The following is a 17,808-nucleotide window of genomic DNA, read 5'->3' on the forward strand; positions in this document are numbered from 1 at the left end:
GCTCTTGCTGCTTCTGTCTTGCCTAGGTTGGCGTTTTTGGCGATGGCAATGGATCCTTCTTGCCCATAGTTTGGGACCACCTCACTCCCTTTACATACTACGCCCCACCTTCCTTCATATTTGGCTCATATTTATGAGCGCGCGAAAATTCCCTTCCCTTTACTGTTTTATTTTTCGCGCGAACAATGCATCCATAATTTATACGCGAATGAATGGGTGGGTGCGAACGAGAACGCAACAGTAGTCAACGGTGGTTGAATGCATTCTGGGAGGGCAGTATATGGAGCGGTATGGAGCCGATCTATGCCGATCGAGCGAGGGAGATCCATGTACGTGAGCACGGCTGCTGGTAAAATCTAATAACGCAACCACAAAACAAAGAACCGCTTTCTGTTATTCCTGTCCCTGGTTAGTGTGGGTGTGTGTGTGTGTGTGTGTGTGTAGTGGAGCACAGATCTGGAATCCGTGAGGAGGGTGCATAAAAATTGTTCCTCACAAAACATAGAAACAATGCGAGGCGTACCATCCATTTTGCTGGCTGGATACTTTTCCTCCCCCCTGGGAAATGCAAGATCGTTCTGAACAAGGCGAGACATAGGACGTCGACACTAACACACACATTCACACACGGTGCTGGGTTTGTGATTATAACTACATGCAAAGCGTGTCGTAAAAAATCTTTACACAAATCCTGTCAACGAACAAGTGCGAGGAACAGCATCGTCTGAAAGGGACCAAAAAAGCTTCACGTTCCGAAGGGCAATTGTGCAAACCCGGAATCGCAAATCATTGCTAGCCATGGACAGGGCGAACGGTACAACTGGTACGATGACATCCCGTGCAGGAACGATGCAGAGAACCATCCCACTAACACGGTTGACCATTGATCGTGACGTTTGCTATCGGTATCAAAGACATGGTCGGCGAGCTTTAAAGCGCTGCGCTCCGGTGAAGAAAGTTTCCGGCCAAATGGGAGGTATAAAGAAGGAGAAGGAAGCTTTGTCCATTGCTCGGGGCTCGGGTTTTGTGTGCTGTAAAGGGTGCTGGCCAATAAAAATGGTGATTCATTGCGTCGCGTTTTATGACTCTGCGGTTTCAGGCTTGCAGTCTTTTAATTGTGTTTCGTTGCGAATGTTATAGTTTTTGCAATAACCTTGTGATAAAATTAGAACATGAGTTGTTAATAGATTGGGGCTACGCATGTAAGTATACGATTTGACACGTATACTTTGACGGTTTGAGTAACATATCAGCGTCCAAAATCCTTAGCGAGCTGTTGATTTTATGCGATTTATTGTGTGTACTGAAGTAATCAGGTATGTGTACAGATGCTTTGCTTTAAGAGTAAAAAGATGTCATGCGAATCGAAAATTGATAGCGTAAGAACGAAGTCATAGACTTAGTCCACATAGATTGACCATTAAAGCTTATCAACTGTGGCTGAATCTTCCAATGTGGGTGTCGAACAACTACTGCACAAAAACTGAGTCAAACAGTTTGTTAGTTCGTTTTCACCACGTTACAGTTCTTTGAATATCTTTTCAGAACTATAGATTTCACAATAGTGAAATTTTCCTGAGCAGATGAGATAAACGCTTTTAGAAGAATGTTGAACAATTTAAGCAAGGGTTTGTTTTGTCAAGTGATGTTTGGTAAATATTCTACTTGACTGACGTAACTTAAGCATCAATCATGTAGGTAGTCCGTATAAGTGGATTAAACTAATTGAGTTAGGAAAGCATCTATGTTAAAAGCCTGGGACCAAGGGAATGTCCTTTACTACGAGGAGTAACACTCATGTATCCCAATTTTAGAGGAAGAAAATATGTGAGACTACAAATTAGATCTCTAATAATTTACAGACTACAGACTACATATTAGAGTTGTTGAATTTCGACGAAACAGTTACTGAAATTATTTAATAAGGAAAAAGTGCTTTTATTTTGGAGTTATACAAAACAATATCATCTTTATTAATATGTCCAGAAATATTTATCCTTTATAGGGTCTTGATCACTTATCGAAAACGTAGTAGATTGACTTCTTAAAACATTTTACACGAGAAGAACATTTTTTATTTAATACTCTGAAATAGACGCATATAGTATCTCAGGTACTAAAGGCGAAAACGATGCCAGTCTTCACACGGTAGGACCGGGGTTCTACCGTTTCGCTCCATCGTTAAGTCTAGTAAGCCAAAAATTACATGGCGAAAGGGAGACAGAGAGAGATAGAAAGAGAAATAGAGAGGGGGAGAGTACCTTAGATCCTCATGATGTCTTAGATCCTTTTGAACGAGGATCCCCTTGTACCAATGACTTAAGATGGTAAAAAAGCTTAACAATTCAAAAAAGGTGTTACAAATGGTTAAAGCAAAGAACGAATATATAGGACAAAGATACAAAATATAGTTGGAAACATTAATTGTTCCTAGTATTCTATTATAAACGTCGTTCTATTTTTGAATTTTGAAACAGAACGTAATGAAAATTAAGCTACAAAACATTTACACTTTTGTAGAGAATAAGTAATATCAAATATCCATTTATGAGTAAATCATGTAACACATGACGAACAATCTTCGTGGACAAAAAATAAAAATGATTTCAAAACCAGAAAGCCGGAACAAAACAAAAAACTAAAAACAAACACAAAATGCAAAGGAAAAATTTCTATTCTGAACCATTAGCGTTGGAACTATATACACATTTTTAGCAAATCTTTTATTAATCGTCAGAAACAACGAAACGTACCACACAAACGCTCCCAACTGCTGTAGGACGTGTGATTAAAATTATGACCATTCTTTTTTCTCCACTCGTTCCACTTAACGTAAAATTAATTTTGACAACTAAAAGAATATAAAATGATTTCGATTCCGCTCGTCGGCATGTGCTTGGTAAAGCGGAAACTGAAAAACTCACACATATACACAATTAGCAATGTTCTTCTCGAAAGCGGACGCCAGAACAGAACGCTTAAATTTTCTTGCCACATTTGCCAGCACACAATGGGGCAATTTAACCGTCACCGAGGAAAGGAAGACGCATACCACGAAACATCTAAGTTAAAAAAATCGGAAGAAGACAACATAGAAAAAAGTAATACAAATCACCATGCAAATACAAGCGCTTGCAAGCGTGTGGTCACTTTCTACCGGCAGGTTCCACAAAACAAAACAAGAGCGAACACGAAATACCGCAGTTAGAGGAAAAACATTTCGCACAGATGACGCTGATCCGCACCGATCTGCATGTGTGGCTTTCCCCCGTACTGTACGGCTGTGTTAGTGTGTGTGAGTGTGTGTGTGTGCGTGATAGGAAAAACGACAAACTATTATTACTTCTCTCTAGCAATGCGACTGACCACAATTCATACGCTGAGGGCCAAACGCAAATTTGGTGTCGCCCTTTGGGAGGTTGCCTCTCTCGCTCGCGTTGCATGTTACAGCCGCGAGGCTGCTAAATCTTGAATGTTTCTGTGTTTCGGGACAAGCATTTTCTAGTGCTGTTGTTTCTGTTGCTGTTCTACCCTCATCCCAATTTCTGCCCCCCCCCTCCCCCTCCCTCCTGATTTTCATTTTCATGTCGTGCACATCCCGTATTCGCCAGGCTGATACCAGGTTGCGTTTCATTTTCAGTCCGAGGGCGACAACAGCAAAAAAAAAAGGACTGGTGGGGTTGGCAATTATTATTAGTCCATTTTTCATGCAGTTTTTCCAATTTTCTCATGAATTTATTACAACGCGAAATTGATGGCGTTTGAGTTGGTCGTTTTGTGTGTGCTGGTTGTTTTGTTGTTGTGCCGCAAGAATAAAGTTTGCAAAAAAAAGGGACGGCAGTGGACCGTGTCGGTTTGCATGTAGTTGATGTTGTTTGGAGGAGGCCTTGCTGTTGTTGTTAGTTATGTTTTAATGTTTGCCATTGTTTTCCACCCAGTTCGTTACAAGTTCTGAGGAAAGGCAAGATCATTCCCGGTTGTCATTTTTTTTTTTCATCGACCGTTGTCATTGTTCCCGGCTCACTTTCACGCGCGACAGATAGCAATAGTGATGGCGGATTCGACGCGATACTGTTGCCGAATCGTTGTTAGCACACGTGCACAGCAAGGCACGGACAATTTACAGACGGACCCGAGATGAGTGTCGATAGTTTCGGCGATGGTTCCCGTGCTTTGTTTCAGTTAACGCAGCGTTCTATTTTCAGAACTTTTCAGCTCTACCCACATAGTAAAGCTCCGGGATTCCTGGAAGATAGTGTGCTGTCTTGCTGCAAAAGCGATAACCAGTGTACCGTGCGCCAAGTAACATGGCGAACGATTTGCCAGTGCTGCATGCAGTTTCTATTCTATTTTATGTTGTCCCTTTTTGTTTGTGGCACGATGCTGGCAGCTGGCTGGTGCCGCTTTGGCCAGGTGGTGGGGAGGGAATGATAGCAAAGTCGAAGAACATTTTAGAGTCCGGATTTGCTGCATGTTTGGTCCGAGTTTTTGGTTGGTTTGCAACAGTTTAATTGGCCGTTCTTTGCCGCCGGACGTTGCTCTTCCGCGTCCGTTTTTCGGGGCTTTTTTATTCCATTTTGTCGTACTGATGTGGAAATGCTCTTTTCCATTTGTTATTCTCATGTTCTTTTGTTCTATTTTTTTTACTTTAATTCATTTGAGGGATTTTTTTCTATTTGTTGGTTAGAAGGGCGAAAAATTTGCAAAATGTTTTCATCCACTATCCACCGAGTTACTGCGCGACTTTGGTATGATAGTGTTACTGGAACTCACCACTCACCGTTTGCTGGTCTGAATGTGTTTCGTTTCGTTTATCCGTAAATATGGACAAATAAAACGCATCCATTCGGTGCAATCACTGAAAACGTGCATTAAATTATTGTCCGCAGGGCAAAGTGAAGATTCAACGGTCAGGCATGTGGTCATGGGTACCAGATATGAATCTGAGCTGGTTATTTTTTACAACAATTTATAATTAAATATTTTTATAAATATAAAGTAAATGTCCGTTCCGCAAATAGAAGTCCGTAAGTCGGTCTTAAAACGTTACAGGGTACATCGAGGAACTAAGCATAGTTGAAAAAATTCTAAAGGTGCTTTTGATATCTTTAAACCACTTGGCGTTTTTGAGCATGGAATAAATACTTGAAGACTTTAGCAAAATGAATGTTTAAATAGGTTTCCAAGAAGAAATTTTGGATAATTCTTGCATGTTGTAAAAAATATCTCTCTCTCTATTGCTCTCTCTCTCTCGCTCTCTCTCTCTTTCTCTTCTCTTCTCTTCATTTCTGGCTTACTAGACTTAATGATACCACGTAGTTGAATAGTCAGCCCTCACTACGGAGGAACGGTCCGGATGGGATTTGATCCTGCTCCTGCCGTATGAGGACAAAGCAAAAGCAAATGGCGTATGAGGTAGCAAAGAAGTCAGCGGGGACGCAATCTGGATGGCATTTGAACCCCGGTCCTGCCGCGTGAAGACCGGCGCCGTTATCACTTCGGCCACCGGACCGCCCCAACGAGTTTACTTTAATATCATTAAAAAAATCATTTGAAAAACTGTATAAAGGCTGGGGACGAATCTTTATTTGACTAAAAACTCATCAAACTTCCTAGAGATCCATAAAAAAAGTTATGAGAAAATTTGAGAAAGAGTCAAACACTTTTATAAATGCGTATATTTAAAATAAAAAAGTTTAAGAATAAGTAAAATCGCACTGATGAACTAAGTGATTTAAGGAATAATGAAAAATCTAAAATGGACGTCAAGTACGGAAGCACTCCACAATTCAATCTGATAGGTCGAAATGAGTAACGAGCTGTAGTAGTTAAAGCTTGTAAAATTACATTGACATGACCCTTTCAAGTTAGTTAGTTTGTCCACGCTACAGAAAAACTAAGTACTTGAATGCATTTAATTTCCCAACACCTCACCTGAAAGGATGGTTTGTACAAGCGCAATCGAATCAAATTGCAGGTTAACAAGCAGCAGCAGCAGCACCACCAACAGGTAAGAGCACAAAAGAAGGAATAATTGGTTGGTACTGAGAAGCATCACCAGGTAAGAATATGAAATGACTCCAAATGGAAGCATGAAGGCGTAGAGACGGTACAGACGGAACACAACGTCATGAAGTCAAACCGCAAACTACGACCATCGCAACCAATACAAAGCTCCAGAGCGGATCGTTTTCCACTGCAACTGGGACGACTCTCGTTTGCAAGACGTTACAGACCCGGGCACCGTGGGCACCCATTCTCTCGAAGGAACCAACCGACGGTGGTGTCAGTACGGCCAAACACGAACGAGAAGCGAAAACATTAGCAGTACATCCATTATTATCACGGCTCGGGAGACACCAATTAAAGTTAATATCGCACATAAATTAGGATATGGAGAAAACCACATTAAATAATTACAAAACATCCTAAATTTATACGTCTTGATAACGCAATTTACAGCCCGATGGAGCTCGCACTCCCCCGGTTTGGTGGGCCATCATCCCAACGCTCGCCGGAGCTTTCCACACGGCAAGAAAGTTTCCCAAGGAAAGCCCACGGAAAACGGTGTCTGGATGCGAACCAGTTTGTAGCGCACCATGTTTACAGCGACACCATCCATCTCTTCCTACTAACCGGGAAACCGGTGAAACTGTGGAACTGTGAGTGCGAACGGCTGGCAGGCCGGTCGCTGTCGGAGAAAAACGACTTCGCCAAAGTAACCGTTCGGTTGTAATATACGTGAGGCGTGGGGAGCGTTCCTCACGCCCGGTTCGATCCATTTTGTTTGGCTTTGGTAGTTATTTACAGGCGGAATCTCTTCGTACAGTTTCGATAAATTGTAAATGGCTTAGGGCCGAAGATGGGTGGGCAATGTAAGCGTTGTGGCATCAACACAAGCACACACTCACAGATGGTGTATGTGTGTGTTAGAACAAGGGAAAATAAAACGAAGGTGGCAACTCGGTGATCAATAGCTGTCGATGTAGTGAAAATACTGCTGTTATTAGCACGTATGATTAGAAGAATCAATAGTAGTTGAAAAAATAGGGGGGATAATCATGCAGCATTATCGACTAGCTAGAAGTTTTCCGTTGTGCTTTTGAGTGCTTTTGATACCGCTTTGATACGGTCCAGCTCCTTTGTCTGCCAATCAATTATACCGTCCGTTCTGGCGGACGCATCAACGCCAACAACAGTCCATCTCGATTTGGGCATACCATGCTTCCTCTGTCCTTAGGGACGACCGAAAAGGACTTTACGGGCTGGGTCGTCCGGTGTCATTCTCATGACGTGCATTTGGATTGACTTAAAGAAGATGATTGATTGAAACAGATGGTAAAACAAATGCCTCATGTTTAAAACAATCCACATTAACTGCTAACTACAATACGTCATTAATTTTTTCTAAGTCTACGATTTCTTAAACTCTTTTATACGTCAACAGTTGATATTGAAACATTCAAGAGATGATCTTCTATAATCTGTTATGATAAGTAACTGATATGATAAGTATTTTATCCACTAGGTATGTTTTAGTAATAGACCTTGGATAAAATCTTATCAGGATAGCCTCCCTGTATGAACTCCAACACTGAATATTTAGTTACGAGTGCAATCAAGTGAAACAAGCCAGAAATTACAGGTCGAGACCTCTCGGCGACTTCTACAATTAGTTTATTCTAATATCGCCTTTCTTTATGCAATCCAATCGGAATTTGAATTCATAAAAAAGCATCCAATTTCAGTTACTCCTAAACCATGGCTTTCACTCTTACAGACAAAAGTCCATTTGCCAAAATAAAACATGTGCCAACAACTGTACGACGCATTACTCCACCACAATTTCAGCCGCGTTTGCTTGTGGAAACACACAGAAGGATATGTCCTAATACGTACAATAAATTCAATAAAACCCCATCAATAAACCGATCGCCCGATGCAGTCAACAAGCGGCCGGTCTGGAAGAAGCTGCCATTGCTCGTCACAAAAGCCATTGCTAAGTCACAGTCGGTTTGGTATAAAACCTGTCACACAATACCCGAACCCGCATCACTTCACCACCGCACATCAACGGCAATCGACGCTTAACGACACCATGAAGGTAAATCGATCTCGTTGCACATTAGAACTATCCGGCTCGAAGTAGGAAAGCTGAAAACTCCGGTGCACCAAAGAGAAAGAGCCGAAGAAAGGAAGGCGAATCTATTTGCACCGGAATTTATTTGTTTGGATTTAATTATAATTTCTCGCCTGTTTTTCTTCCGTTCCGTCGCCAAGTCCTTCCAGGTTGTGTTTTGGCTGCTTATCGTGCTCGCGACAGTCTGCCTGTCCGAGGGCCGTACCCGGCGGGATCTTCGCTACCGGCAGAACGTAGCCTACGCCTACCAGTATCGAACGGATCAGATCGCGAGCGTACGGAAGGTTCCACTCGTACCGGTGGTGGTACCCTCGGTGCACATTCAAAATCAGCTGCTGCAGCACGAGAAGACGAAGGCGCACGTGCTCCACTTTCCAACACGCCGCCCGATGCAGGCCATCGATCAGCTGCACACGCGAGTTGACATTGGACAGCATCGTCGCAGTGGAACCGTTCCCGTGGTACCCGTGGTAGTGCCGGTTGTGCCCGTGGTACCGGCTGTTGCCACTGTGCCCGGCGGAACGGTCGTGGCTCATTCTCATACGGAGGTCTACCGAAAATATAGATGAACGTGAGGGGAAAGCGAGTTTATGGGGAAAAAGAAAACATAATAAATGAGTGAAAATTCTCGGAATGGTGGGTTTAGAATCTGAGTATCGATTGCTGAATTGACCATGTTCAATTAAATTGACTGCTTGTCTGGGCATTGGTGAAGTATTAGAATGAAGAATGTTGGAGCTTAACAACATTTGAATATAATAACTTGAGGCTAAAAAATAGTTAAGCGCAACGGAGTTTTAATAATAGTATCAGAACCATTTCTTTTTTCGGAACTACATTCAAGGTATAGTGAGTCAGTTTTAGCGAGAATCGGATCCAATCCGTAAACCTGGTTCTTATGAAAAATTTCTCACTTCATTCTGAAAGGACGAAAACTGATGCCTACACTTCTAGTTAATGCTTTAAACTTTAAAAATTTATTATAAAATAGGTCTCTGTTTTCAACCAGCTCTCCAATACTTAATTTCCCTTATTTTTCCCATCAAACACACCCAATGAATATAGATGTTTATGAATTATTTTTTAATGCCTGAATCGCTGCATTCAAATTAGTCCAACTTATAACCATGTAAATAGCCACTCTCAATATTCAATCGTTAATTCAGTCTTTAAATCGCTCCCGTATCTTACATGACCAACGCCTCATTGATAAACTCCCAGCAAACGATGGTCGAGCGTGAAAGTTTCGCTAAATTAAATCAAACAAACAACAACAAACCCAACGCACCAGTTGCAACAGTCTCTACCTTTAGCCCATCCATCAGTTTCCCATTCCTAGGCCAATACACGGTTCGCGAAAAGTCGACTCTTGCCGTTTGTTTCTTGCACCAAACCAATATCAAATCCGCACCAATTAAACGCTATCGTGATGGCAGAGGTTGTGATTAAATCTTATTAGCTACAATTGGCCGAAACTGATCGGCTGACGCACGGCTGAGAGCGGTTCGGTGAGGTGGCTCGACACCTGCAATTGGGCTTATCGCGGGCGTAACCGTGGGTGTGATGTGTGTGATCTTCCTCGAGACCGTCCATCCGTTACGCTGCCACAGGCTGAATGTTGTGCGGTGGCATAGAAAAGTAGGCGCAAACCTTGCCTGGGTTGCGTAACAGCTGGACGCGTGGTTGCATTTTCACGCGTGCTGAAGACGAAAGTGCGATCGCGTTTGGATGTGCCGGGTAGCGAGCGTTTATGCTAAAATGAATGTACGGAATTGTGATAACGATGTTGCAGATCAGATAATGGTTGATGAAAAAAAAGTGCGAGAGGCTATTGTAAGGGGCTGCTAGAGCGTTTGATTGTTTGGCGAAACAAGCGCAAAGGGATATCACGTTTAAGGAAGTTAAAAATGTATTAACATTTATTTGTAGAGGGATTTAATTGAATACCGTGTTGATACGATCACAAACAAAGCAAGCATTCAACTGTTACAGGAAGGGATATAGTAAGCGATATTGGATCCAACAGCAAATTGTTATGCTGCTGTCTATAGTTTTATTAGTGTTTGTTTAACATTGTGAACTTAAAATATTATATAAAAGTTTTTCTCCTTCGTTAGCACCAGTGGCGGTTCAACCTAGGAGCGGAAGGAGCGTCCGCTCGGGGCCTCGTCGGTCAGGGAGGAGTCTCATCAGAGAGGAAAACTCTGTTGTTTCCCTCTAATATCACAATAAGAGGGGCCTCAACTGCCATTCTGCTCGAGGCCTCCAAATGTCTTGACCCACCACTGCTTAGCACTTGAGAGATCTCCGTACGGGGAGTCGATCTGGGTGAGATTTGAAACCCGTTCTTGCGGTGTGAACATGGGCACCGGTGACCTCTCGGTTTCAGAGGCCAGAGTCGGTAGAAGAGATCCAGATTAAATAACCGCTGCATTTTAAAATTGCTCCAAATAAAATTAAACAAAAACTTTTCCGTAGAAGTGAAGAATAATTTTAAACTCAAATCAACTTAATGGATGATTCCGGGATAACACTACAGATACATTTGTCGAGTATTAAATTTAATAACAACAAAAGTATTAAATTTAAACTTATCGATTTTCATAACCATTTTCACGGAAAAATATTTAAAAAAATACACCAAAAAAAAGTTACAAATGAAAATGCACGGTCAAACTGTAGTACAACTGTACGTGAGAAACCCAACAATGATGCGGAAAACCGGATAAACCTTTCATCAAATTGAGTACCTGCTCGGGGCGCACGGCGTGTTGGCCAAAAATTGAAAACAACTCACCGTACACACACACTCACAGGATATCCGAATGATGGGTCTTTGATTTCGCTGCCCAAAATGCACTCCATTAGCAGTGCTGACCTCGAAATACTGGACCGACACATCATCACCCCGACTTACATTGCATTGCAATTTCGGCACCCGGCAACCCTATTCGACCGGTTTTTCATTACACAAAAAGCAATGGCCATTGATTATCCGAACCTCTGGAAAATCTGCATCCTCTTCTACCCCCATGTCAACCGGGGCAGCATTTTTGAGGGAGAAAAACTGGCAGCAAATGTTGCCGTACCGAGCGGCAGCATCATCAAAGCGTGCTGGCACACATGGTTCATATGGCGTACCTTTTGGGCTCCAGCTTTGGAAAAACGGAACAAAAAAGCCTCCAGAACCACACTCGAAACAAGCCTAGAATAATAGTCTGAGAATGATTGGTGCAAGAAGTAGCAAAAAATAAACGTGTCGTGCTCGATACACTGCCAAATAAAAAAAACACTGGAAGGAGCAACAATCCGTGTACGGCAGACAGTTTTCGCTGGCTTACGCCTCAGCAGTTTGAGAGGCCCTTCGATCGGGCCCGCTCGTCAAAAACCATAAAACTCATCGATCAATCATGGTGATGGATTCGACTTTTATACCATCACAGGCTCTCGCTTTTCGCCCAACTCTTTCCATTCCTCTCGTGGCGTTCCTCGGCTCCTCGAGTGTGCCAATCGAATTCTCGGACAAAGTTCTTTATCTTCTTTGGGCCAAACGTGTGTGTGTCGGTGATGAAGGCGTCCGGGCGAAAAAGACAGGCAGGCGGTGACGCGTGATTGCAAATTTCGGTAATGAAGATGGGCAATTTAATAACGCAAACATTCTGGGCGCATCTGGTTTTTGCTCGGCTCCAAGCAGTGAGGCACTACATACTACATGGATCTCTTCTCGCAGCCGTCTTCTCGGGCTCGGGATGGTTAACCGCAGGAGTTTTTTTTTTTTGGAGGGGGAACGAAGACTGGGAATCATCTCTCGCTGTGCCTTGAATCAACGGCAGTAATAATCTGAGTAGAGATCCCGTGGTAGCCTGGATTCTAGCCGGGAATCGGGAGATCTGGTGCGGGAAAGCACTTCATTTAGATGAAGCCTGGCTTTATTTTCAAAGCACCCGTCGCCGCACTTCTCTGTCCCTTTTCTTTGCGGTTGCGAGCGGTGATGAATGTCCGACGTTGTTCCGTGCGCAATAGTTACCGATATTATGGCCAAATGTTAGCTTTACACAGCATCTCAACGCGTGTTTCCCCAGTGTCCATTATGCCCGCCCGTGTCCGCTAGGGGTTCCTGCGTCAATTTAATATTGCACGTACTCTGACAATGATCTAAGAACTAGCAACTCCTTTCGTTCATGACACACACACACTAAAGACTACCACAAATCCCTCACACAAAGCAAGGGAACACAACCGAGCAGAGAGCACTCGTTTTGCTACCGAGCGAGGCGTCGCTTCCCCCATTGTACGGCTTTTGTCGGTTTAAGTTCCATACAGGGTGGGAGAGAAAGAAAAGTCACCCCTCGGTACTATTGTGTTCCGGTTGGTTCAATGACAGCATTAAGGTCGGTGGTTATATCATCGCACAGAAGAAATATCATGCTCATCATCAGCGTCGAACAATCGTGTTCTTTTCCACCGTCGTCCACCGACCTCCAGCCCCGGGCAGACCACTCGACGAGTTTGCACCAACTGCAAGATGTAAGGTTGAAAAGTTTCCCCGAGACTTATCGAGCTTTTGACGTTCGCCGGCGATCACTTACGATTAGGCGTTACGCATGAACCGCGCTTCGCCGGAGCCAGGGCTGTCAGCTTGCACTGCTTTCGTTTCACAAGTTTTACGGAGCATGATGAAGTAGCGCTGGCACCGCAATTACCTTTCCATGGGACGATCCGATATAGTTCACGATCCGCAGAAACCAGGCCCCGTACTCGATCAAAGCGACCGTGAAGGTTGTGTGCCATACGCGCGGAAAACTCTTCAAAAAGCTTCGAGCTGTTGTTTTAAATTGAATTTTGACACCTTGGCCCGAAAAAAAATGACTCTGGAACATGCATCCTTCGAAACGGTGGCCGGGAAACTTTGCAACCGCACCCGTACATGGGTGGAAGTTTATGGATCAGGATCCTAGATTTTTTCTTTGCTTCTTCCCTAGGTTACAAGTTGGCCCACCACCAGCAGCAGCAGCAGCAGCACGACAAGCAACTAAGAGTGCATCGATGCAGTGATTGCTTGGTACGCGCGCCCACTTGTACTACATTGTGTGACGCTTGTCCGGAAGGAACCAATAACATTGCGCTGATGTATTCTGCTTTAACGAGCTTGCCGCTTAAATCACAGGGTTGTGGCAGATATGTGGGATACAAAAATGGAAATAAAATTATTAAAAGTTTTAAATTGCTATTAGTCATACAAAAGGAATGATTTGAAAAGAACTACAATAATGGTTTGTAGTTTGAAAATATTTGAAACCCTTTTCAGAGAATGTTTTATTAATAATTGCTAAATTCGTTACTCTCTTGATCTCAGATGATTGGAATTGGAAGATAATTCATTACGAATGGTTAGTTTTTTTTTCTAAAGAGGATAATAAACTTTTAAGAGTAATTAACCCAAGGCAAATCCTGTCTTGTTATAAACCATCGCTGTTGCCTCTCTCTCATCTCAATGCTCCTTATTCAGTTTAAACAGAGTGATTCCAAGAAAAGCCTTAATATAAATATTTTGTAGGTGGATTTTGACAGGTTCTGACAGAATACTCTGTCATTTCATATCTTTACTGGGATCAAGTTCTTTTTTCTGACTCAAATACTAGGTCTGCATCATATTTTTATTCTAGTATATAAACTCGTGCGTCAGATAATTATCATTTATCAAACAAGTGCGATATAGTGATGGATAATAGAATAAGACCGTTGAACAGATAGCAACCGTGCTACGAGAACTAAACTTGGGAATTTGGGCTTTGAGATGGTTTTACACAATTTTATTGATTTCTAACGGTTTGTGCTTCTGAAGGATAAAACATACAACGTATTTGCTCGTCCCTCGGTAGCTTCTGCCGGCTCATCGGTCAATCGGCGAATGAGGTCTCAAAGACCTAAAGCCGCTATAAATATGCGATTGAAAAAGGTCATCGACTTTACTCTCCGGCTATCTCCTCTATCCTCATTTGGCTGCGTACTTACATTAATTGAGCTTAGGCTGCGTACATCCATCCAGTCAGCTGTCAGGCAACAGACGTTGATGTTGCATTTAATCAACAATCATCCTTTTTTTTTAAATCATAATAATTAGGAAATACTGCCGATTTCCAACAATACGACTTGGTTTTTTTTGTTTTGGTAAAATGTAGTTGAAGAATTTGGAAAAAAGAATCTACGACCAATTCAATCAACACAATATTTTTTCATATAAAAATATGAACTATGTTTTAAATTTAAAATTAATTTTATATTGTGTTGGGTTCAGTTTTGTTGTTATTTATTTTTATTTAAGTTTGATTATGACTGCTTGGTCTCGTATCGACCCTCAAAATTAAATTTGCCCGAAATTCAAAATTTATAATTCCTTTAAACTACGGAAAATTTCCATAAAGCTAGCTTCCCTCACCACTTTCCAAACGTCGATACCATTTCTCAATATCTTGCAAGCATTTACTGTCATCTAGGGATTTCTCTAACATAAATATTTCATTGACCATTCGTTTCAAAGCTTCCATTTAGTGTGTTCCTCCACTGAAATACCCTGTGTCTCGGGTGGGACGAACAAAAAAAAACATCCTTCCTCTCCTCAACATGAACCACACACATCACAACGGAATCACTACAAATTGAATCTCTTTCCTTCGATTTGCGTTCCGGTTTGCAGTTTCGTTTGCTGCGACACTGGCCTGTATCCTTCGGCCATCGGATACCGTAAACCAGACACCGTAGCAACCGTCCGATGCGTTCGTCCCTGCAAACGACAGCAATTCTTTGTAACGCTTCACGAAAGCATCACCAGCATCACCCCCGAAGCGAATCATAAACTCATCATAGTTCCATGTTTATAGATACCATGTGTAGATTGCATGATCCCTATTGGCCCGTACCAGCACCGAGGAAAGGGGACCGTAGCGTAGTGTGGTGGAAAAGTGCCCGAAACGCTCTCCATTACAGCCATTCCTACTGCTCAGTGGTGCACTGGACCGGGTTTGAGCATCCACTTGCGCACGAAACCTTGCGGGCATCGATGGAGAAGACTGGACTGGGCGCGGGAAAACCTCGGTGGAAGCGTCGTCCTTCGATCCCATAAAACGATCCCGATATGTCCGACATCGTGCGCCCTCTCACTAAGCGATAATATCGTCAACAAACGGTTACGAGATTTGTGTGTTCCGATGTGTTCCGGAGAAGTTCTGAGCGTTTTGGTTTTTTTTTTTGCTCCGCTGCTGTTGTTGTGTATCCTTTCGGTCCACTTTTCTTTCCTTCAGAGTTTTGTTTCATGTCATCCACTTTATTCCTGCCCACAGCACCATCGCGCCACCGAGTTGGCCCTCCGGGTTGCACTATCTTTTCGCTGCTGATGGTAGTATGGCCCGGGTTGGTCTTTTTTCACTCTCTCTCTTTCTCCAGTGACCGTTTCAGGTTATGGTTTCATCTTCAAATTGCATGTTCGTTACAGGGTGCCCGCCTTTTGTTGGCCACTGTCCTTATATGTAAGTACCCTCCGGGTCCTGGCCCTGCTTTACCCATTATGTGCACTTTATCTAATGCAAAAAAAACTACGAGACTGCGTGCTGCACGTGCAGAAGAGGGTTGCTACTTCTGCTGCAAATCATAACAGTTTAGACAGGCCATCGGCAGGATTGAGTCCATTGTGTACGATGAACTGGACCGATTGCACGTCGGAGTCTGGGGGGAGGGGGGGGGGACTTATGCTTCTGTTTTCCTTTTCCCCATCCGCAAACCGCCCGCCGAATCGGTTTGGCAGGCAGGCTAACCGCACAAAAGGATGCCAACTAAAATGGAACAATGGTTGACCGTAAGTTCTGGGACCGTAGGCTAACCGGAAGAAGAAATATGAACCGCAATCTATGTACCGAAGAAGCAAGAAAGAAATAAAAAAACGGGCGTACATGGTGTGCATCGATGTACTCAATTTATTTGGAATGCGTTCCAAGCGGGCCGGGACCCGAGCCTTGTTCTTTTAATGGCGTTTGTGAGTTAGTATCGTTGATGACGTACGAGGGAAGGGAAGAATTTAAATTTCATGCCGAATTAGGGCCCAGTGCACGTGTTATAGGAGTGTGAAGGGGGAGAAGGTTGTTGAGAGTTTGATGCAACCTGCAAAAAGTAATCGATGTCACAATCGTCTTAAAGTACAGGTATACGGGCCTAAGAGCTTTTCGGAATTTTGGAACAGCATCGGGGCGGGGTTGTTTAAGCTTGTCGCACTTACATGTTTGCATGCCAATAAAGCTCGTTTGACAATAGTTCATGCTGTTAATCTGAGAGCGGCTTTCGATTTCATGTTCGTAAAAGTATGCTCTTTTCTGAGTAAATTAAACCGTGTAGACGCTTCGGAACGTTTTATGGAAATTTGTAATTAAAAATCAAAGGGTCTTGAAATTCACAATACGGTGTCAACCCGTAATAGTATATAAATAATTAAATACAGGGTTTTAGTCTTAAGTTCCTAAGTGATACAAAAAAACATTGAGAATTTAAAGTAAATCGCTACAACCTCCGGAGGTATCGGACTGCCATTTCTGGATTTCTGGAACTTTATTTTACCCGAAGTGAGATGGGGCGGTCCGGTGGCCGATGCGACAGCGGCGCCGGTCTTCACACGGCAGGACCGGGGTTCAAATCCCATCTAGACCGCCTCCCCGTACTTAAGGCTGACTTCTTTTCTACGGGTAAAATTAAGTCACAGAAAGCCAGAAATGGCAGGCCGAGACCTCTCGAGGTTGTAGTGCCAAAGAAGAAGAAGAGATCAGGTCAGTTCTGCGTACAGGGAGGCGCTCTGGATATGAATTCATTACGATATGAATCCCGCTGACTACTTTGCTACGTGTAAAATTAAGTCACAGAAAGCCAGAAATGGTAGGTCGAGACTTCTCGAGGTTGTAGTGCCAAGGAAGAAGAAAAAGAGTTACAGAAAAAGTGGTCTGATCGGCAATTTACGTAAAAATTTCTTTAAATTAGACTCCCGAACGACTACTGCTAACATGACTTATTAACCTTATCAACAATCAAGAGTCCAGTAAAGTTCTGAAAGTTTTTCTATTTTGCTTTGGATTTTTCTCAAAAATAATTGTCGTTACAGAAAAATCAGATATCTGTTTTGATTTGCTGAGCTACCTTAGCATATCAGAATCTGGTTTTGATGGAGAAGATCTACTTAGTAATTTGTAAATTTTCAGTGTGTGTGAGAGAGCGTGCTGTAGTATTTACGTGACGAGTTCACATTTTTATTTTCGAGAAAATTGAAAAAAAGAAAAAAATAGCTCATCCTGAGTACGACGTTGGTTTGGTTTTATACATTATGTTGTTGTTTTACTGGAAACAATTGTTATTTACAATACATTTGTTACACTATAGCAAAAGATGTTAATGCACTCGGGGTCAAAATTGTTCAACCAGACCGTCTGAACTGAAGCATTAGGTTTTCTGTATAATGTAGTTTAATTAACTTCAATTACTTATTGACATATATACATTTTTCGTAAAAAACTGGAGTTGACAATTAGAAAGCAATAAATTTTGAGCACATTTAAGAGTTTATTTCCGTAGTTCAATGCCTTGATTTAACAGACTTAATTTCTTAGCTTACAATGAAGGCCAATGCCTTCCCA

General features: G+C 42.6%; 1 protein-coding gene across 1 annotated transcript; it reads left to right on the forward strand.

Annotated features, from left to right (window-relative positions):
- The first annotated feature begins 8,070 nt into the window (after positions 1 to 8,070).
- LOC118513522 lies at positions 8,071 to 8,838 on the forward strand. The gene is made up of 2 exons (XM_036059384.1): positions 8,071 to 8,104; positions 8,281 to 8,838. The coding sequence occupies exons 1-2, from the start codon at positions 8,099 to 8,101 to the stop codon at positions 8,707 to 8,709; spliced, it is 435 nt and encodes a 144-aa protein (XP_035915277.1). The 5' UTR covers positions 8,071 to 8,098; the 3' UTR covers positions 8,710 to 8,838.
- The last annotated feature ends 8,970 nt before the right edge of the window (positions 8,839 to 17,808 follow it).

Source organism: Anopheles stephensi, chromosome 3 (genome assembly GCF_013141755.1).
Source record: "Anopheles stephensi strain Indian chromosome 3, UCI_ANSTEP_V1.0, whole genome shotgun sequence".
Lineage (NCBI taxonomy): Eukaryota > Metazoa > Arthropoda > Insecta > Diptera > Culicidae > Anopheles > Anopheles stephensi.